The following is a 23,400-nucleotide window of genomic DNA, read 5'->3' on the forward strand; positions in this document are numbered from 1 at the left end:
GATCCAATGGATGACCTGCATGACAAGTCAGATCTTGGTGAACAGACTGGTACACAACCGTGACATTGAGCAGGTTAGTTTCACACAAACTGACTCAATAGATCAAGTGATCACCTCAAACCTCTAAAATACAGCTTATTAAACGCACAGCTTCAATTCAGGTTTCCACAAATCATTTACATCCTTTATTTTATTTAATTTGCATAGGCATGAAATCACACACATTTTATAACAAACAGATGATGCCGTCTGAATTGTGTTCAATTTCATCATGGAAACTGTACACAACCCTGAATTAAGACAATGTCACTGCTTAACTGTTTTTGGTCCATAAAAAGTTATTATTGCCTTGATTCTATTCTATTAATTTTTTTTAACTTTTTAGGTAAAAACCAACACATTTTATGTCACATGTCACACACTGATATGACTACGATACATCTTAGCAGATTTTGATATTCTGATTTCTTACACAAATAGACTAATGCAAAGTGCAATTTTTCTTTTTAGCAAAATAGAGAAAATCTGTTTATAAAAAAAGAAGATTTTTCAATTTGGTAGATCGGTTGGTATTTGCAGAAGCTTAAGATCATGTGAGCGCTGTCCCATTTCTTGAGGTGATGATTCTTCTGGCTTGAGTTCCTGTTGCCTGGACCCTTAAACTAAAGAAAAGTAAACAGATGTGTTACATCTTTCTCTATCTATCAGGCAATTTTGGTGTGACATATTGTTCATACAACTACGATGCTTACCACTCTCTCCACCACTACTATTGCTGAGAGACGATGCTGAAGCTGTGCAGAAAAGGAAAGGCATTGTGGTATTCATATAGATGCAGGAATAAATCCACTGAAAATCCAGACGCACATGGACTTTTATTTGGTCTTATTAAAGATACTACTTATTTAAATGTAGAAATTCTGAACCCACTTCAAATAAATAAGGTGAGAATCAACAAAAAATAGTTTATTACTTTAATACACTATTCAATTGTGTAACTGCATGATTACCCATCAGAGGCGGTAGATGCACTGAATCCACTGGGCTGAGAGCCTAAACAAACACATACAGAGAGGCAGGTGCAATTAGTATTTTCCTCCTGATTGAGTCACGTTTGATCCAGATCAGAACTTGTTTTTCTTACCTAGGGCATAGATGTCTCTTTCCCTGGCAGGACCTGTCATTAAACACAACACACCCTATTCCCCCCGACGTTCACTAAGGTCATCAGACCAGAAAACTCTTGATGGTCCCCCGCACCCGTTTTAAAACACGAGGTGACTGCTCTTTCCAGGCCTGTGCCCCTCGCCTTTGGAATGCTCTACCATCGACCTTACGCAGCATAGAGTCCACTGAAGGTTTTAAGAAAGAACTAGACAGGCTTTCAACTGATGTTGACGTTGTGGGGCCTCTGTAAAGTTACCTGTAATTGTGCTGTTATGTATATTTTGTTTGTGATCTCTGTATACTGTATTTTATTGCATTTTATCCTTGTTGTAAAGCACTTTGTGATTTTATCTATGAAAAGTGCTATATAAATTAAATTTACTTACTTACTTACTTACAACATTAAGACAGAAAAAAACTGTTGTTTTAGAAATTCATGTTTTGCTTTAAAGAAAATAGGTAATGTAGAAACTAAACTGCTGCTACATTGCATAGCCGACATTTGCTTTGCAATTTATTAAGAGGTTTTTGTAACATCCCTCGTTATCCACAGATATGAATCATGTGGTCTGAACATCATAGAACTTGAAAAAAGGAGAATTTATTCTCGTTGTTTTATCAACCTGGACCTGTGTAGCCATTATATTGACAAATGTGTGTGCATTGCACCTACCACCAGTTCGGCGATTCCTAAAGAACAAAGACCGTCCACCAAAACCAAGAGCAACACCAACCAAGAAGACCACCGCACCCACAGCTGCATCAATGATGATTCCATCTCCTTCAGACTCTGGATCAACAATTTTGTGATCTAAAACACAGAAAACATCCTCATTTGTTTTATGTTCAGATTTCTTCATTCAACATTATTTCTATTTGAAAGACTCAATTTACTATGGATGTGTAGCTCTTAAAAGACGATGATACTAAGATTTAATTAAATGAATTATGATATAATGTTTCTCCTTATGCCAGTGTGCACAACTGTAACTGCTGACATAGCAACCTCCCAGGAAGATTTACTGAGAGTAAACCAAAAGAGAAATGTATGGTTTTAGTCTGCTCAATAAAGAAACACATCTGGTTGTCTAACTTGGATCTGATTAGCATAGGTTTGGTCATGAGTTAAACCATTTTGTTTGGTTTATTTCCTGTGGCTACACTGGCATGTTTACCGATGGCAAGTCCCTGTCAAATTTTGGTTAAAGATAGATTATCCTTCAGAGATCTCGTCTGCTGGCATTGAAAATATTTACCTTAGTTGGTGAGGTCATTTGAATCAACATTTCAGTCATTACAGACATGTTGTCAGTATATTCTGCAATAATGTCCATATTGCAAACCTAATTTAATTTACAGTTTTTATAATTTCTTCAATACAGAAATGTTGACATACAGTAAGAAGCATGTTCTTACCCCACGACCTTTCAACATTTACTCCTGAAGCCGTATGGATGATTTCACAGGTGAATGCAGACTTGTCACTTCTCAAAATCTCCACGCTGTCTCTCCTCTGGAAGGTGTCGTCTTCATTTGGACGAACACCTGAGGATTTTAATCCATCTTCGATCCCAAAGATACGGCAGTTTCTTTTGATCTGCAGTGTGATGTCTTTTGGGAGGAGACCAGTTGCCAGGCACGTCAAAATGATATTGGTCTTAACCACTGAGCTCTTTGCAAACAGGTGGATCTCAGGTGGAGCTGGAAGGAGAAAACATTAGGTGAGTTCCTGTTTGCATGGTGTCTTTAGTATTTTATTTATTTATTTTACCTGTAGGATTGATTATTGCAATGCTCTTCTTTCTGGTCTTCCTAAAAAGAATATCACACCATTACAACTACTCCAAAACTCAGCTGCACGTGTGCTAATGAAGACTAGCAAGAGAGCTCACATTACACAGATTTTAAAGTCCCTGCATGTACTTCAGGATCAATTTTAAGATTCTTTTTTTGGTTTTTAAAGCTCTTAATGGTCTTAGTCCTTCTTATCTGTCAGATTTGCTTTTAACTTATGAGCCATCCAGAACTCAGGTCTTCAGATAGAGACCTTTTGTTAAAACCTAAAGTTACAACTATAACTTTTGTTATTACGGCTCACGACTGTGGAACAGCCTTCCTGAAGACCTGAGAGCAGTTGCGAATGTGAATATTTTTAAGAATAAACTTAAGACACACCTTTTCAGCTTGGCTTTTGATTAGATTTTACTTACCAGGTTTTACTATTTTATTAGTTTTCCTATCCTTTTATTTCTCAAATTTTACTGTTTATTTATTTATTTATTTTTAATTTGTCTTTATTTATTTATCTATTTTTATAATTTTAGTTATTTTTATCATGTTCTTTCACTTATGCTAAATTTTAGCTCATTTTATTTATTTGGTTTTAGCCAGTCCCTGGTGTTTCCTCACGGCAAATTGTTGAGAGTAAGATAGCGCTTCAGTTGCCTTCTTTCAAACTCTATAAATGAGTGTGTGTGTGTGTGTGTGTGTGTGTGTGTGTGTGTGTGTGTGTGTGTGTGTGTAATTGCGTGACTTTGGGTTTTATTTTTGCTTCGTTTTGTCTGCTTTTATGGTGTAAAGCACTTTGTGCTATATTTTCATTGCTCTATAAATAGAGTCTGATTGATTTATTATTTTATTTCAACTATTCTATACATTCATATTTTCCAATACCATTTTCAAGATCACGGTTTATGAATATGGTGTTCCCCCAAGTTTGATTATGATTTTGGCTCCTAAATGGATTCTACGTTTTAAAAAGATATGGATTACATAAAATAATACTTAATATCAATTATAGTGTTTGCTGATGGAAAATGTTGCCACATATTTCTTACAGGCAGCCTTCAGCTGTTCCGCTCCATAACTCATGAACTTGTTCAACCAATCCATGCACTCATCCTCCAGGTAGCCTTTGGTGTATTCTTTCAGGAGCTGGACATTGTCCCACTTCCTCTTGGTCTCCAGAGCTGCAGAATTTGCAGCCACCCAGACAGAGTTGGTGACATCGAAGGACACGAAGTCGTCTCCATCATAGCTGTACGTGTCCATGCCACGAACAAACTTTAACTTGCCGTCGGGCTGAATGTCGCCCTCACAGCCGTGCATCCACTGAAGGACATGGAGGCCTATGGGGCAGAACAGTAAGACAAACACATAAACATACACATCACAGTATAAGATGCTGCAGAGGTTTTCTGGATAAACACTGAAGTAAAGTCACCTACAAGACACATTTCAAAATCTCATAAAAACCATGTTGGTTTCAATAAATGTAGCAAAAGTTACAAGTGAATCATCAACAGCCCCTCACATTGCCCACATCTTACCTGTTTCATTGTGTCTCATTCGATCCATCAGGATTTTAATGTTGAATTTGAAAAACTGCTGCTTGCTCTGGCGGGACTGTGTGCCTTTCTCCCAGTAATCAGGATCAAGCCTCTCTTCCATCCATGGCTGCTTGGGAACTTTCTTCTGGTTCTCACTGTCAAAGTAGTCGATCAACCTGTCGTCCATCAGACCCATGGCCGTGAACTCATGGATACCAGGGAGACTGACTGGTTTGGAGAGGCCCGTGTAGATGTAAGTGAGGGAATGTCTCTCTGGAAATCACACAGGACAGACAAATATTTATTAACACTGTCACAGTTGTCGGGGACGGGGAGTGACACAAACCACATGCACTGTCTTTCAAAATGACGGGAATAACAGCATCCACATGTTATGGCAGTAAGGGATTTAAGAGATCTTTTTTTTGTTGTTGCAGATATCATGTTTCTGTTCATACTAATCAAGTGGTTTCTTCAATATGAGTGCCTTAACTTCAATTTAATAAGATTTCTGCAATGTATAATAATTTTAACTGTCAAAACACAACCTTAATTCAGTGTGCTTTGAAGGGGACAGCACGTCTTACTAAGGTCTGTTTAAAAAAAAAAAAAAAAAAATGTCCATACTTCAGGAGGCAGAGATAATTTTACTCAGAATTGTGAAAGGCAAGTCAGACTTAGAGCTGTCAGGAGATGAGGTGGAGGAAGGCAGGAAGGTGAAAGCTCACAGAAGGATAGATCAGCTTTTGAGGAGCCAGAGGGACAAAGTGACGGCCCCCACCCTCCATTATGGATAAGAAGCACGTGAAACCTAGAGCTGTGATATTTATGGTGTAAATGCCTGGAAAGGGATATTAGTGTACACACACACACACACACACAAACAAACTTAAAACCTTGATTTGCCAAACTACTGAACCTGTTCAGCTGAAAGTGCACTCAACGATACCTCTTTTTTCTTTATCACTTTAATTTCAACCCTGCTGTGGAGGAGAATACTTTGCAGGACAACACTGGCTACCATCACAAAGACCGGAGGCCCTCTAATTACTTCAAACAGTATGACCAGGTCTTCGAAAAAATGTCAGAGCAGTGAGAGCACACAAACCAGCAGGAGCTGCTCATCTCTGGAGGCAGCCTGAAAACCACAGCAGAAAACCTTTTTTGGTGTATCTCAGTGTTTCTCACAGGGTTTCAGGAGACCATGGTGGTGGTCAGAGTCGGACTATCCGACGGGGGTGGGGGTGGGGGGGCAGTCTGGAGATGCTCTCTAGCAAGTTTGAGTGATGGACTTCATAATTTGTATGAGTTTAAGTGGACAACAGTTTTAGCAGTATTGGGGCTACAGTTTGGTGAAAGTTTCAACACTGTAGCATGTACTGTTGATTTTCTAGGTTTTTTTTTTTTTTAAGTTTTTAAATTTAAGATATCTGGCACGGGGCCGGACATTTCTGTAAAGTTTGGTGAGTTTTCACCCATGGGAAGTATGACTTCCCACTCTGAAGAAGAAAGAAAGAATTCCAGACCCTAAAGAAGAAGAAAGAAGAAGAAGAATTCCTAGAAACACAATAGTGTCCGGACCCTAATAAAATGATTATGTTTCTTGACCTTTTGACCTCAAGATGTCAAACCAACTGCATAACACACTATTTATTACTATTATAAGTTATTTTTTCCAAATTGAGGGTGTTATATAGTTGGTTTGACATCTTGAGGTCAAAAGGTCAAGGAGCATAATAATTTCATTTATTTATTTTAATTGTAAAGAAAATTACAAAAAGATATATTTGAAAAATAAGCCTTGTGGTAAATGAGGAATCTGTATGCTGCACAGTTGGTTTGACATCATTCACTCAAATGGTTGAAGCGCATAATAGGTTTGTATTTTTGATAGGCCTAGGTCAAATGAATGTTGAATATTAAACTAACTTAATGCCGGTCTCGTGCACGGCCCTGAAGGGATACTTTCTAAAACAGGGCCCATGAAAAATGCACATTAGCCTGATTAATTCCCTCTTCTCTGGCTGTGTAATTTAGTGAATAGGCTACTTACATTTCAAAACAAGTCAACAACTTATTGTCAATATCATTACATCCTCAACTCAAAAAACAAAGCAGAAGCCTGAAATTTTAAAGACGTGACAACTGCCGTTTACTTTCACTTTCACGTGGCCAAAAAGTCTTCACTTACCGCTGTTAACCATCAATCCTGTCCCGAGAAGGACAAAGATTGCGATGAAAAACATTGTGTTTTCAGTTTAGCGTCTCTTTACTCCTTCTAAAACTTTCTTCTTATTCTTTTTTTTTTTTTTTTTAGCATTTTACCCGACTCAAGGTCAGGGATCTTTACTCCGTGCCGTCCAACGACTGGTCTGTTTCCTGCTGCTATCAACTACCTGACCGTTGGTCAGATAATAAGATAACAGATAAGACTGACAGTGCGTCCAATGCTGCCTGTAAAGTGATATATTGCATGAGATTTCAGGGACGGGTGAGGGGTGGATTGACTTTACTCAGAAAGGTTAATATGCTTATCAGTGTTCGAACGCTTCAAATTCATAGGTAGGCTAATGCAGTAACGTACAAATTAGTTTTAATTAACAGCAATGTTGTAATGTAGCCTAATCATTTAATTTTCAAAGTAACTATACTCAACACTGGACAGTACAGTAGGCTATTTCTGACTTCTCTGTTGGCTTTTTGACTCCTTCTTAACTGTGGATGTTGGCAGGTGGCTAATGGGTATTTTTGAAAATATAAAGCAAACCATCTACAGCAGGGGTCGGCAGCCTTTGGCACGCGTGCCACGCCGCGGCATGATCACTGGCACGCTGGCACCTCCACCGCTAAATTTCTCACCGCTACCAGCTCACGAGTCAGAGTGCAGTGTATCAATAAACCTGACGATGACGCTGCAACCCAACTACACAGCTGTTAAATGATCGCCTGTTTGTCTGTCACTCATACTGTCCAGGGATTGTCCAGGTCTGTGAAATGTTGTGGCTGTTTCATATGATAGATTTTTTTTCTGGATTCTGCATTTTCCTCGCACTGCAAAATGTTTTAATAGGCTGAAAAGCAGTGTTGGATCCCCCTGTTGTGAATAATGGGAAAATATCTTCAAAATATGGTTAGATGTGGGCTATATAGATTAAATGATTTTATCTATCCATATAGGTATACAATTTTTACGATTACGATTTTATTAAATTCCAGTTATGTTGTTCTTGTATTTTGTGTCACATTGTTTTATTGTAGTGGCACACATTGACAAGGAAATTTCAAACTGGCAGTCCATGTCACAAAGGTTGCCGACCCCTGATCTACAGTGTGGTTCAGTGGTATAAGAACAAACTCCACGTTGTCTTTTTGAGCTTGGAGGTTCTTTACTCACGTCTTTGTTGTTTTTGTTTTTGGTGAACCTTCAATTTTTCACAGGCTATCTATGTGGCAGGTGGCACTGAGTAGGAGAGGGGAGGTGCAAAATTTAAGAGGCGGGTAGAAATAGGTCTACATGCAGAAGGAACAAGTGTTGTGTGTCTGTTGGTTCGGCCGGGGGAGTGAGGCAGGTGTGCACCTCTCTCCATGCTGACATGCAGGGAAACAAAGGAGGCTGATATGAGGCCCTGTTTTAAATTTTTATATTGTTTAGATGTGGGTGTGATATGGACTGTTTTTATATGTTTCAAACACTTTATTAAATCCATAAAAACACAAACTGAGTAAATGTAAGTTAAAAATATCTGGTATGTTGAACTATCCCCTTACCGACTACCAGCTACCAGAGGTGGGGACTTGAGACTTGACTTGACTTGGACTCGAGTCCCGATTTTGATGACTTAAGACTTGCTTGATCAAATCAAAAAAAGACTTGGACTCGCTTGGGACTTGATGCCAAAGACTTGAGACTCTACTTGGACTTAACCCTCTTGACTTGAAATTCAAGTCAAGTCACATGCAGCAAGCACGAATATTAAAATATTTTAAAGTGTCACATCAATGTTATACTGTAGCAGCCAGCCAGAGATCTTCTATATAGAACGGCATGAGAAGGCATATTGACAAAGCATATCACAATAGAATATTAATAAAAATAAACAGATGAATAAGTGGCAGAACATTAAAGCAGAAGTAAGCGATATTTTTGTGTTAATATAAGTCTTAAATAGTTATATCTTCTGACAGCAATCACTTACATAGAGTGTTTCGACCGAAACACGGGTCTGTCAGTCACTCTGCTCTGCTCTGAGCCGAGGAGAAAACTTTTCTTGTATCATACAATTTTTATCCAATGAGGAGAGAGAACGACATAAAGGGCTGTGTGTGCAGCCAAGGGATGCGTCTGAATGTGGTGACGTAGGGACGAGGACCAATAGATCCATGACGAGGGCGGGGGCTGCTAACTCCATCGGCTGACAAGACGTTATGGTGCGTTCAAGGCAGCCCGTGACTCGTGTTTTTCTGAGTTCAGTTCGATCTGGTACGAGTTCACCATGGATGTATTATTCACGGGTCGGAAGTTACGAGTGGCCGTTATAGACCTTTTCAGAGAGTATAAACAAAGACAGGTGTGGCTCATTAGAAAACGCTCTGGTACACTAAATGGAATGGAGCCTTAATTAGTATCCTTGGTAATAAATGTATATAACACCTGTATTTGTTTATACTCTCTGAAAAGGTCTAAGTGCACTTTCACAGGCAACAGGTCGGAAAAACACGATTTCCGGGTTGCCTGGAACGCCAAGTTGTGACTTGAAGCCGTAATTTACGGTTTCAAAAGCCTACCTGGAACGCAGCATTAGCCAAAACGACCGGATCACTTACTTCTGCTTTAACAATAAAATATAACTTAACAATTGAGGCGTGGTCATGACCTTTACGTATCATTAATTATAATTGATTTGTTTGGGACTCAAAACAAAAATCTTTGGACTTGGTTGGGACTCGAAACAAAAATCTTAGGACTTGGACTTGAGAGCAAAGACTTGAGACTCTACTTGGACTTGCAACTCCCACCTCTGCCAGCTACTTGCAGCCCAGCAGGGAAACAGGTCTGAAAGATATAGAGTATACTAAACATATACAGTATACATATAACAGTCCGTATAATTCACTATTTTTTAACCCTGATCAAAATTTTCTTTTTGTAAAACTCACATGAACAACACCAATGATTCTTCCCATGGATGTATTAGAGCCATGATTCTTCCTCATCAGTTTCAGTTTTTTTTTTTTTTTTTTTTTTTACAGTGGTTAGCGAACAGTGAATGTTCAGTGTAGGGACCCAGTGGACGACCTGCATGACAAGTCAGACCGTGGTGAACAAATTGGTAAACAGCCGCGACTTGGAGCAGGTTAGCTGAATAGAAACTGACTCAAGAGTTCAATTGATTGCTTTTCCTTCACAAAAACACCTCAAACCTCTAAAATACAGCTAATTAAACACACAACTTCAATTCAGGTTTCCACAAATCATTTACATCCTTTATTTAATTTAATTTGCATAGGCATGAAATCACACACATTTTATAACAAACAGATGAGATCATCTAAATAGTGTTCAATTTTGTCATTTTAAAGGAAAATGTACACAACCCTGAATTAAGACAATGTCACTCCTTAACTGTTTTTGGTCCACAAAAAGTTATTATTGCCTTGATTCTATTCCATTTATTTTCAACTTTTTAGGTAAAACCAACACATTTTATGTCACATGTCACACACTGATATAACTATGATACATCTTAGCAGATTTTGGTATTCTGATTTCTTACACAAATAGACTAATGCAAAGTGCAATTTTTTCTTTTTAGCAAAATAGAGAAAATCTGTTTATAAAAAAAGAAAAGAAAAAAATGTAAGTGTCAAGTTTCACAAACCAACCTTACATATTTGGCAGGGTATTTTAACCCCGTAAAGCACTTTGCGAGTTCTCTCCCTGAAAAGTGCTATACAAATAAATGTTACTTACTTTAGATTCTAAAAGCACAAAGCTAATCGACCAATGATAGAGACAACAAAAAAGATATCAAGTAAAAAATCACAGTTGAGACTAAAACCTTAATTCACCATATAACCCATCACACAGTATATCTTGTACTTAATAGATCACAATAAAGGCACTTAGGTCATCCTCCCTGATTGCATTTCGTCTTTCTTCTTCTATTTATCTCTATCTGCTTTATTAAGGCCTCAGTAGAGATACATGTACTGTATATTACCAGGACTTTGAGCCCTTGATATAACCTCCCTCTTTTAACTAACACAACCCCTGCCCCCAAGGTTGAAAAACGTTTTCACTTTAGCAACATAATGCAACCGTCAATTACAAGTCCCATTCCTATATCAGTATATCCTTTTTCCCCTTGGAAATTCCTATTGTCATTCTTAAATGTTGAGACAGTAGTTTCAAAACCCTCTAGAAATCCAGAGGACAATGCGCCTATTTACATACATCCTCTTCTTTTTGATTGTTATTTGCCAATTTAATTTCTTTCATGGTCCCCTTTTAATTTCTACCCACTGTCAATCTGGTAGATTGGTTGATATTTGTAGAAGCTTAAAATCATGTGAGCACTGTCCCATTTCTTGAGGTGATGATTCTTCTGGCTTGAGTTCCTGTTGCCTGGACCCTTAAACTAAAGAAAAGTAAACAGATGTGTTACATCTTTCTCTATCTATTAGGCAATTTTGGAGTGACATATCGTTCATACAACTACGATGCTTACCAGTCTCTTCGCCGCTACCATTGCTGGGAGACAATGCTGAAGTTGTGCAGAAAAGGAAAGGCATTGTGGTATTTATATGTATGCAGATGCAGCAATACATCCAAAAGAAATTCCAAACCATGTGCTTGGAAAGACTTTGGTCTTATTAAAGACACTACTAATTTAAATGCAGAAATTCTGAACCTACTTCAAATGATCAGATCAAAAATACTTTATTATTTGAATACACTATTCAATTATGTAGCTGCATTACCTATGCGCACAGCAGTTTCTTCAGAGGCGGTACTAGCTGTACTGGATCCATTGGACTGAGAGCCTAAACACATACAGAGAGGCAGGTGCAATAAGTACTTTTGAAAGAATAGCAAACATATATAGAGAACAAAAAAGGCCCTGTCCAGACGGATACGGCTTTTTGAATCTGTATAAATATTTTATTGTTTCGGCGGCCTTCAGCTGTTTCAGCCTTCAGCTGTTTCAGCCTTCAGCTGTTTCTCTCCATAAGTCATGAACTTGGTTAACCAATCCATGCACTCATTCTCCAGGTAGCCTTTGGTGTATTCTTTCGGGACCTGGACATTGTCCCACTTTCTCTTGGTCTCCAGAGCTGCACTATTTGGAGCCACCCAGACCTAAGACTGAGGCTCGGACCTAAACTAAGCTAAGTAGCAGGTAACAAGCACTAGCAAAGCATAATAGGTCCACTTTAAGTACTTTGTGCTGGTCTTATCTGAACACAAAATTATTCTAAAAATGTTAGAATTGTGAACCCACTTTAAATTAAAAAGTGAGAATCATCAACAATACCTTATTACTTTAATTCAGTATTTAATTATTTAACATTGCATTATTACCTTTGAGTGGCTCATCAGGGGAGTTGCTGGCTTTGGAGGTGTTGTCGACCAGAGGTTCTACATAAACACATAGAAAGAAAAAATTGATGACTACAATAAGAACTTTAGAACCAATGTTTCCATCCGTTTTTTTTATAGCTTTAATCAGGGCTGTCAACTCCATTCAAGTGAAGAATGGAAATCACTCACTGTGCCCGACTACACTAAACTTAAACTAAAGAAAAGTAAACAGATGTGTTACATCTTTCTCTATCTATTAGGCAATTTTGGAGTGACATATCGTTCATACAACTATGATGCTTACCAGTCTCTTCGCTGCTACCATTGCTGGGAGACGATGCTGAAGCTGTGCAGAAAAGTAAAGGCATTGTGGTATTTATATGTATGCAGATGCAGCAATAAATCCAAAAGAAATTCCAAACCATGTGCTTGGAAAGACTTTGGTCTTATTAAAGACACTACTAATTTAAATGTAGAAATTCTGAACCTACTTCAAATTATCAAGGTGAGAATCAACCAAAAATACTTTATTATTTGAATACACTATTCAATTATGTAGCTACATTACCTATGCGCACAGCAGTTTCTTCAGAGGCGGTACTAGCTGTACTGGATCCATTGGACTGAGAGCCTAAACAAACACATACAGAGAGGCAGGTGCAATAAGTACTTTTGAAAGAATAGCAAACATATATAGAGAACAAAAAAGGCCCTGTCCAGACGGATACGGCTTTTTGAATCTGTATAAATATTTTATTGTTTCGGCGTCGCGGATACGACATTTTCGGGGGGTGAGAACAGTATTTTTTGGAAATGGGTCCCAGAGGGGGAAAATCTGAAAACGCTGCCCCAGCGTTTTTGTCTGGACGCCCAAAACTGTTTTTTCTGAAACTATGATGTCATATCCCCCACTGCTCTACCTGTAACCTGAGACACACAGTACAGTACTACACAGTCTATGGACATAACAACAACAGCGGCCGACTACCGTCATGTTTGCTCAGACGCTGCGGCTGAATCACATCTGTTTAATCATCACTGATCGTCACTATTTACTCTGACACGACTCCCTGTCCACATTTAATCCCATGTTTGAGTTTGAATACAGCGGGGGACTTTCCGTCTTCTTCTCTGTTTTAAGTGTTTACGTGTGGCAGCGCTACAGCGTTTCGGGTTGTCTTCAGTGGATCCGTGTGGACGCAGATATTTCTGAAACGATGCCGTGTTTACAGAGATTTTTTTCAAACCAAACAAGGAAAAGATCGTTTTGGGTGAAGCAGTGTTTTCGTGTGGACGTGGCCTAAGTTACATTTGAGCTCGGGGTTCAAATCAATAAGGTTAGAATCAATAAAAAATACCTTATTAGTTTAATACAGTATTCAATAATGTAACCGCATGATTACCATTGGACGGATCACTTCCATTGGAGGCGTTGCTGGTGTTGTCACTGGTGTTGTCACTCTGAGGATCTACACAAACACATACATAAAGGAAAAATTGATGACTGCAGTCAATATATTTGAAATGATCTTTACATCACCTTTTTCTTTTACATGATCTTATCGGACTGTCAACTTCACATACAACAATTTTGAACCAGTTTGGCTAATTTTATTTCTGCCGATCTGAAATCTGCCACTTAAAACTCACGAGGAGGAAAAAAAAGACTGGATCTGAACACATAGGTTGGTTTTACAGGTTAGGATGTAGTACTTCCTTTTCTGGGTAGTGTGTTTATGTGTCTTTTGTTTGCTAATAATAAATTGTGCATGACTCTGCTGCTGAAATAATCATCAATCATGTATCAATGTACCATATCCTGCTGTCCATTTGTTCATACAACTAAGTTACTTACCAGGGGTACCATGACCGGAGTCAGCAGCACTAAAGCTGCCGAGAGACCCTTTTGAAAAAAGACAGAAAAGAAAAGGCATTTTAGAATGTATGAATATATGCGTATGCAGTAATAAACCTTAAAGGTAGACTTGTTCTGATACCAATACCAGTATCGGAAATTGCTCCGATACTGCCGAAAATGCTGGCATCGGTATCGGTGAGTACTGCAGTCCAGGCACCGATCCGATACCATGTAATTTATATTTAATTAGTAATCTATTTACTGGTTAGCTCCGTTAGCTCTGGCACAGTTCTTCTTTGCCGATCCAAAACAGTGGCGCTGTGCTGCTGCAGCCTGCTGTTTTAGACTGACGAAGAAGAATGGATAACGTGACAGCCGCACAGCGTCAGAGCCAGCCAGGCAGAGCGAGTCGACACCATGGATCTATTAAGACCTAAGACTGAGGCTTGGACCTAAGCTAAGCTAAGTAGCAGGTAACAAGCACTAGCAAAGCATAATAGGTCCACTTTAAGTATTTTGTGCTGGTCTTATCTGAACACAAAATTATTCTAAAAATGTTAGAATTGTGAACCCACTTTAAATTAAAAAGTGAGAATCATCAACAATACCTTATTACTTTAATTCAGTATTTATTTATTTAAAGCAGAACTATGCAAGTCGGCCAGAAATAGCTCGTCCTTCGTTGGTTTCTCTTTTTTTTCCCTCTCCGGGGCTCCCCCACAGTTCTGGTAGGCACATGTCACTGTCGTAAAAAAAAAAAAAAAAACTCGCCGCCACCACCTCCTCCACCCCCCCCCCCTTACACGTGCTTGTGTTTACTGCTGAAGGTAGAGAGCGGTTTGCTAAGCCCTGCTAACACGGAGCTAACGCTAACACGGAGCTAACGCTAACACGGAGCTAACGCTAATACGGCCACACACAGGCACAAAGACACAGACATACACACACATGAATAAAGGTTCCAAAACGCGAAGGTGTGTGTGTGTGTCATGATGCATTACATTATCTTATAAAAGATCCATGGTGTGTGTGTGTCTGTTAGCATTAGCTCCGTGTTAGCCACAAGCCGAACTTCATCAGTACAAACATTTCGTGTTTCCATGGTTTCCTCCGACTTTCCGAACTCAAACCAATCACGATTCATGACATGCATGAGGCCATCTGCGTTCTGATCTCGTACTGCCGTAAGGCAGTTTCTCGCGATACTTCTATCCATTGATGAGATTTGGGACACCGAGACGGACGACTGATCTTGCAAGTGCGGTTTTCAGCCAGTGGGGGGGGTGAGCGCATTGGCCTAGACCCCATTCACCTCATAATAGGTCACTCAACCATCACAGTGACTCTGAGCCACAATAATTACAGCCCAAATCCTGCATAGTTCTGCTTTAACATTGCATTATTACCTTTGAGTGGCTCATTAGGGGAGTTGCTGGCTTTGGAGGTGTTGTCGACCAGAGGTTCTACATAAACACACATAGAAAGAAAACAATAAGAACTTTAGAACCAATTTTTCCATCCGTTTTTTTTATAGCTTTAAAGCAGAAGTAAGTGATATATTTGTGTTAATATAAGTCTTAATAATAATAATAATAATAAATTTTATTTGTAAAGCACTTTTCATAAAGTAATCTCAAAGTGCTACAGAAACCAAAAAACTAAATAAACAAAAGACTAAGAGAAAAATCAGACACGATTAAAATCAGACACGATTAAAAACAGCAGAAGAAAGAATAGCTAAAGGAGGAGAAGAAAGTGCAGAAAGAGAATAAAAACATCTAGGAACGACCTAGGAAAGCCTGTCTGAACAAAAAAGTTTTTTTTTGTTAAATAGTTATATCTTCCGACAGCAATCACTTACATAGAGTGTTTGGACAGAAACACGGGTCTGTCAGTCACTCTGCTCTGCTCTGAGCCGAGGAGAAAACATTTATCGTATCCTACAGTTTTTATCCAATGAGGAGAGAGAACGGCATGCAGGGCTGTGTGTGCAGCCAAGGGACGCCGTGAATGTGGCGACGTAGGGACGAGGACTGTTATGGTGCGTTCAAGGAAACTCGTATTTTTCCGACCTGTGAAGTCGTACCAGTTCGATCTGGTATAGACTTTACAAAAAGACGTACTGGTACGATTTCACGGGTCGGAAGTTACGAGTGGCCGTTATAGTGACTTTCACCGGTAAAACAGGTCGGAAAAACACGAGTGGGTTGCCTGGAACGCTACAAAGTCGTAAGTTGTGACTTGAAGCTGTAAATTATGATTTCAAAAGCCTGCCTGGAACGCAGCATTAGCGAAAACGACCGGATCACTCACTTCTGCTTTAATCTTGAAATCTAATTCAACTGCATTCAAGTGAAGAATGGAAATCACTCATTGTGCCTGACTACAGGTCAGTGGTTCCAAAATATATTTAAACCACTTTAACCCATGTCACTTTGACTAATCTAAAAGCTGCCAATTTAACCCTGATGCAGAACAAACAACCGCGACCAGAGGCAGCACTACCTTAGATTCGCTCGAAGCTGTGCAGGGAAGAAAAGGTATTTTGTTATGTACAAATATATTATCTATGCACATGAAATAATTGTTTATTGTTTATTTATTATGATCCATATTAGCCATTGCTTCATTATATGAGCAATGGCTATTCTTCCTGGGGTCCAGCACATACAATTACAAATACAGTAAAAACATACAGAGAAAATCTAGAATAAACTTAATACATTGTGCTAAAAAAGTTGGTCTAATTTAACCCACTATATTAAAGTATATTAAAGCAGAAGTAAGTGATATATTTGTGTTAATATAAGTCTTAAATAGTTATATCTTCCGACAGCAATCACTTACATAGAGTGTTTGGACCGAAACACGGGTCTGTCAGTCCCTCTGCTCTGCTCTGAGCCGAGGAGAAAACTTTTCTCGTATCCTACAGTTTTTATCCAATGAGGAGAGAGAACGGCATGCAGGGCTGTGTGTGCAGCCAAGGGACGCCGTGAATGTGGCGACGCAGGGACGAGGACTGTTATGGTGCGTTCAAGGTAGGGATGGAGTGATTTTCGATCGGATCGTCTATCAGCGATCGAAGGGACGATCGTGATTTTTTTTTCAAATGGCGATCTTTAAGGCGATCTTTAATTAATTTACTGCCATAAGATGTTAAAGAAATAATCTCTAGAACCTGCGCTCTACTGTGTAGGAATGTTTCGTGGAGCAACATGTCTGCATACAGAGCCCTTGGATCTGTGCAACAGAGGAGTGAATATTAAACTCTTAATTCCTGATCCTTTTTTTTCCTTCTCACTTTTTTTCGGAGGTGCATGCGGCGGGCGCAGGCTGTGCGGGGTGGGCGGGTCATTAAAAAAACTGATGATGAAGTCCAGAGTGTGTTATCAGGGGTGCGCTGATGTTGACGAGAAAGCCGGCGGAGGTGTGAAGGAACCGGTGAGACGGCGGCTGGGCGCATCAGCAGAGCGGGGTTGAAGCAGAGAGCAGCGCTGCACTGTGACTCTCCCACTCCTCACGAGCTCCACACTGACAAGCTACTGGCAACACAGCGCCTCTGCCCTTTCAAAGTAAAAAAAAGCCCGCTGTCTGACGTTTAATAGCGGCGGGGATGGTTGTGAAAATAGATGCGGTGGTGTGGGGCGGGTCAAAATACTTCATAGATGCGCGCGTCATGCATGCGCGATTGTCTGTGTGTGTGGACGACAATAACGGAGAGTGAGCGCTATGCGGAGATGAATGAACGGAACTATATGGCAAACTATATGGCAAGTTTTTTTTTTTTTAAAGCTGACGTAATTGCAACCCCGCCCCCAATCCCCCCGGCGATTGGATCGCCTATCGGCGATCGACAGTGTCCACGATCGAATGATCTGAATATAGGGCCGATTTCCCATCCCTAGTTCAAGGAAACTCGTAACTCCTGTTTTTCCGACCTGTTAAGTTGTATCAGTTTGATCTGGTACGAGTTCACGGGTCGGAAGTTACGAGTGGCCGTTATAGTGACTTTCACAGGTAAAACAGGTCGGAAAAACATGAGTGGGTTGCCTGGAACGCTACAAAGTCGTAAGTTGTGACTTGAAGCTGTAATTTACGATTTCAAAAGCCTGCCTGGAACGCAGCATTAGCGAAAACGACCGGATCGCTTACTTCTGCTTTAATAAGGTGAGAATAAGCAAAATATACCTTCTTCTATCTTCTTCTTGGTGGAGGTGTTGTCGGCCAGAGGTTCTACATAAACACACATAGAAAGAAAAAATGAATGACTACATAAGAACTTTGAAACCAATTTGTCCATCCGTTTTTTTCTATAGCTGAAATCAGGGCTGTCAACTCCATTCAAGTGAAGAATGGAAATCACTCACTGTACCTGACTACAGGTCAGTGGTTCCAAAATATAATTTATTTAAACCAGTTTAACCCATGTCACTTTGACTAATCTAAAAGCTGCCAATTTAACCCTGATGCAGAACAAACAACCGCGACCAGAGGCAGCACTACTCGAAGCTGTGCAGGGAAGAAAAGGCATTTTGCTATGTATAAATGTATTATCTGCACATGCAATTATTGTTTATTTATTAGGATCCCCATTAGCCATTGCTCCATTATATGAGCAATGGCTATTCTCCCTGGAGTCCAGCACATACAATTACAAATACAGTAAAAACATACAGAGGAAATATAGAATAAACCCGAAATACACTTAATACATTGTGCTAAAAAAAAGTTGGTCAAATTTAACCCACTTCAAATTAATAAAGTGAGAATAAGCAAAATATAACTTCTTTTAGTTTTAATTAATTAACATTGCATTATTACCTTTGAGTGGTTGACTCTCTCCAGAGGTGGTACTAGATGCAGAGGAACCGCCGCTGTTCCAGCACTTAAGGTCTACACAAACACATACAAAGAGACAACAATTTTTACAGCTGTTTTTTTTTCTTCTTCTCTTTCATTTACATAATCTTATAGCTGAAATAGGAAATAATTTATCTTAAATGTATTTAAATGATTTCAAAGTTGATGTTAAGGAAGGTGGAAAAAAAGTGAAAATATAGTCATTTCTCAACATAATAATTTTTTTTAAAAAGGAGAATTTATTCTAGCTGTTTTATCAAACTGTATTAGTTTTGGCTAAGTATACCCATTATATTGACAACTGTGTGTGTACTGCACTTACCAATAATGCCACAACAGTGCAACACAACCAGAACCACTCCAACAAGAACCAAGACGCCCCCAAACGCAGCACCAATGATAACTCCAATTCCAATAGGCCCTGGAGGCAGTACGTGATCTAAAACACAGAAAACATTCACATTAATATTATGTTCAGTTTTCTTCATTCAACATCATTTATATTTGATAGACTAAATTTAGTATTATATATTATGGATATGTCATAAAATATGTATATTGTTTCTCCTCAGCTGTTGACCTGTCTTTTTTGTCTAATTGTTGATGGTGAGTCGCTGTCACTGATAGAAATTATAGTTAGAAAATTCTTAAAGAAAGTAAACGTAGATTCTCCTTCATGGATGTCCAATCTTGAGTGTTCTGATTTTGAACATATATTTAATCTTTGTTTGTGAGGTCATTTAACCCAACATTTCAGTCATTACAGACAAGTCAGTATTCTGCAATAATGTCCATATTGCAAGTTCGTATCATTTTTTCAATATAGAAATGTTAACAGAAGCATGTTCTTACCCCATTCGGCCTCAACATTTACTCCTGAAGCCACATGGATGATTTTACAGGTGTATGTAGACGTGTCACTTTTCAGAATCTCCACGCTGTCTCTCCTCTGGAAGGTGTCGTCGTCATTTGGACGAACACCTGAGGATTTTAATCCATCTTCGATCTCAACGATACGGCCGTTCCTTTTGATCCGGAGTGTGATGTCTTTTGGGAGGAAACCAGTTGCCAGGCACGTCAAAACGACATTGGTCTGAACCTTTGAGCTCTTTGCAAGCAGGTAGATCTCAGGTTTAGCTGCAAAGAGAAAACATCAAGATCATGGTTTTTGAATATGGTGTTCCCTCAAGTTTGATTATGATTTGGGTTCCAACACGGATTCTAGGTCTTACGTTCCTTAACACATATAATAGTTATGGAAATGGCCATAAGTAGACAACCTTGTGGATGTCCAAGTTAAGTTACCAAATTCATCATTAATTGTTAGAGAAATCTTTCTTACAGGCATTCCTCAGCTGTTCCTCTCCATAACTCATGAACTTGGTCAACCAATCCATGCACTCATTCTCCAGGTAGCCTTTGGTGTATTCTTTCAGGACCTGGACATTGTCCCACTTTCTCTTGGTCTCCAGAGCTGCATTATTTGGAGCCACCCAGACAGAGTTGGCGTCATCGAAGGACAAGAAGTTGTCTCCATCATAGCTGTACATGTCCATGCCACGAACAAACTTTAACTTGCCATCAGGCTGAAGGTCGCCCTCACAGCCGTGCATCCACTGAAGGACATGGATGTCTACAGGACAGAACAGTAAGACACATTTTTAACAACAACAACAACAAAAAAAACACATAAACATACACATTAATAATTATAATAATCTTACCAGTTTCATTCTGTCTCATTCGATCCATCAGGATCTTAATGTTGACTTTGAACCACTGCTGCTTGCTCTGGCGGGACTGTGTGCCTTTATCCCAGTAATCAGCCTCAAGCTTCTCTTTCATCCATGGCTGCTTGGGAACTTTCTTCTGGTGGTCACTGTCAAAGTAGTCGATCAACCTGTCGTCCATCAGACCCATGGCTGTGAAATCATGGATACCAGGGAGTTCGACTGGTTTTGAGAGGGCCGTGTAGATGTAAGTGAGGGAATGCCTCTCTGGAAATCACACAGGAAGAACAGAAAAAAATATTTATTACACAAGGTCTATCTATCAGGACTAATAGATTTGATTCACAGGTTTTGGATGAACATTTAAGTATCTACTTTACCACAACCTTGGAAAGTGCATCCAAATATTTAGGCTCTGTCTGGTTGAATTAAAACACTTGACACTTCCCTTTTTTTTTTTTTGATTTTAATCAATGTGCAATCGTTGAACATCGAACGAAAAGTTAAAACTATTCAAACATTTACCTCACCAAGTGCCACAGAATGAGGAAATCAAAGTTATGATTGTGACCTGTTATAAGAGATATCTCAACAATGCTGTCTGTGCACTTCAGCAGCAGTCAGCAACAAGTCAAGCCAAAGACTACAGGACAGTGTAATGGCGTTGGGTTTCCTTGTGTAGTCAGAACACCTATAACGACTCCAGTTTAAATGAACAAGCAGTGATAACTTGAACACATAGAGAATGTAATTTTTTTGAAAAATAGTTTGCATTAATAATCTGATATCAGTGATCCTTCCGCTACAACACTGCTTCAAAAGACTTTAAAAGTTTATCCTTACATATATCTTCTTCACTTCATGTGCACAATAGTTGAAAACATTAATGATTAGCCAATTTACTAACTTTATATACGAGTCATAAGAGATATCTCAACAATGCTGTCCATCCACCTGAGTGACAGTCAAGGGGTGGTGTTTTGAAGTTGAGCCAAAGACTATTAAGGGCAATAAACACTGTAATGGCGTTGCATTTCCTTGTGTAGGCTACTCGGAAAACACCTAGAAAGGCTCATGTAACATCTTAAAATATCAGGTTCCAGTTGAAATCAATAAATAGTGATAATCTGAGAACATAGAAAATGTAATAAATAAATAAATATATATTTTTTAGAATAATTCCTATTAATCATCTGATAGCCTACCAGTCATCGTTCTGCTACAAGACTGCTTCAAAAAACTTTAGAAAGTTTATCCTGGCATATTGTCTTCGGTTCATGTGTATTCGTTAGCTTTAGTTGAAATCATTAGCTAATTTATTAACTTTAACAGACAACCTTTTTGATATTCCACCAATTAGCCTAACTTACTTCGTAAATCCTCAAACAAACAAAAACAATCCCTGCTTTCCATTGTGGTAAGTTAATATAGCCTACTGCATTTCTTATCCAACATATTCTTGTTTTAGATTTAGTATTTACAAAGACAAAATGAGTTAAATCATAGAGGCTAACGACCGCGTAGCGCTGGTTTCGTTTGCAGCATCGACGACATGTTGGTTTGAGATTATTTTCACATTTATTCGACGAATTTCCTCTTTTTTGGCTGTTTCATGTACCAGGACTAGGTAATACTTACACATTTAAAAACAAGTCAACAACTTATCGACGATATAATTACATTCACAACTCAAAAAAACAAAGCAGAAGTCTGAATTTTTAAAGACGTCACAACAACAGCCGTTTACTTTCACTTTTGAAGTGACGCACATTATTAACATTAACTTGGCCAAAAAGTCTTTACTTACCGCTGTTTACCGTCAATCCTGTCCCGAGAAGGACAAAGATCGCGGTGAAAAGCTTCATGGTGACCAGAACAGCGTTTCTTTACTCCTTCTAAAACAGTTTTTTGTCGTTTTACCCGACCCCAGGTCAGGGATCTTTTACTCCGTGTCAGTCCGCGATAACCGTCGGTTCGTTTCCTGCTTCTCTGTCGACTGCCCTGACCGTCTAGCTGCGTGGTGCGTTCAATGTTGCTCGTAAAGTGAAGCTCTACTAAAGACGCCTCCCACTGTCAACGACTTATTATTATTATTTTTTGCTAGATCGGTCATATCATCTGCTTTAATAATTTCATTTAATCAGTCCTTTATTGATATTGTTAAGTAGTGGTCTCAGCTTCTCAAATGCGAGTTCATTTTCGGGTTTTTTTGTTTGCTTGTTTAAAAAACTCTCTCTCTCTCTCTCTTTAAAAAAATGTTGTGCAAGATGAGTGACTAACACAGTCAACACATAGGCTATATGACACAGGACAATAGAGACAAGAGTGGCAACAGAACCACAACAGAATCCAACAAAACAACAACATGAAGAATATAATAATACTTAAATAGCCTTTAATAATAACAATCATAATGTTAGTAATATAATTCCCGGAAATAGTTTTTGTCATAATAATATAGTGTGTGGTTGAGCTGCGCTGCAGGTCGCGGCAGGTCTGGGTGTGTCTCTCCCAGCCGGGAGGCAACTGGTTGACTGCACCAGGTGGATCTGTTGATCTAAAATGTCATATTTAATGTCATATGTGTTAAAAGTATAGTTAAAAAGGTAGTGTATTTTAAAAGAGTATTCAATGTGATATTGTTACAGGAGCTGCTAAAGTTGTAGGTTAAAAATCATCATGGAACAGTCCTTTAAAATGTATTTAGTTATTTGGGGTGCTGTAAATGTGGGTATTTTCTACTTATTTTCAAGATTAAAAGTACTTGATTTTGGGTTATATTGACTTATTATGGTTTCTTGGGTTACATTTTTCTTGACCTTCTTTGTGGTTAAAGGCTTTTTCACCTGTGCTTGGCCTTGATGACTTTTCAAA

General features: G+C 38.9%; 1 protein-coding gene across 1 annotated transcript; it reads right to left on the reverse strand.

Annotated features, from left to right (window-relative positions):
- Positions 1 to 585: 585 nt before the first annotated feature.
- Positions 586 to 22,551, reverse strand: LOC310993509 (uncharacterized protein). Its single transcript, XM_083981872.1, has 11 exons — positions 22,334 to 22,551; positions 20,521 to 20,793; positions 20,139 to 20,429; positions 19,649 to 19,933; positions 4,497 to 4,769; positions 4,005 to 4,295; positions 2,584 to 2,868; positions 1,841 to 1,978; positions 1,011 to 1,053; positions 753 to 794; positions 586 to 662 (listed from the first exon to the last, which is right to left on the reverse strand). The coding sequence occupies exons 1-10, from the start codon at positions 22,389 to 22,391 to the stop codon at positions 770 to 772; spliced, it is 1,962 nt and encodes a 653-aa protein (XP_083837998.1). The 5' UTR covers positions 22,392 to 22,551; the 3' UTR covers positions 586 to 662; positions 753 to 769.
- Positions 22,552 to 23,400: the final 849 nt, after the last annotated feature.

Source organism: Trachurus trachurus, assembly GCF_905171665.1.
Source record: "Trachurus trachurus genome assembly, chromosome: 11".
NCBI lineage: Eukaryota > Metazoa > Chordata > Actinopteri > Carangiformes > Carangidae > Trachurus > Trachurus trachurus.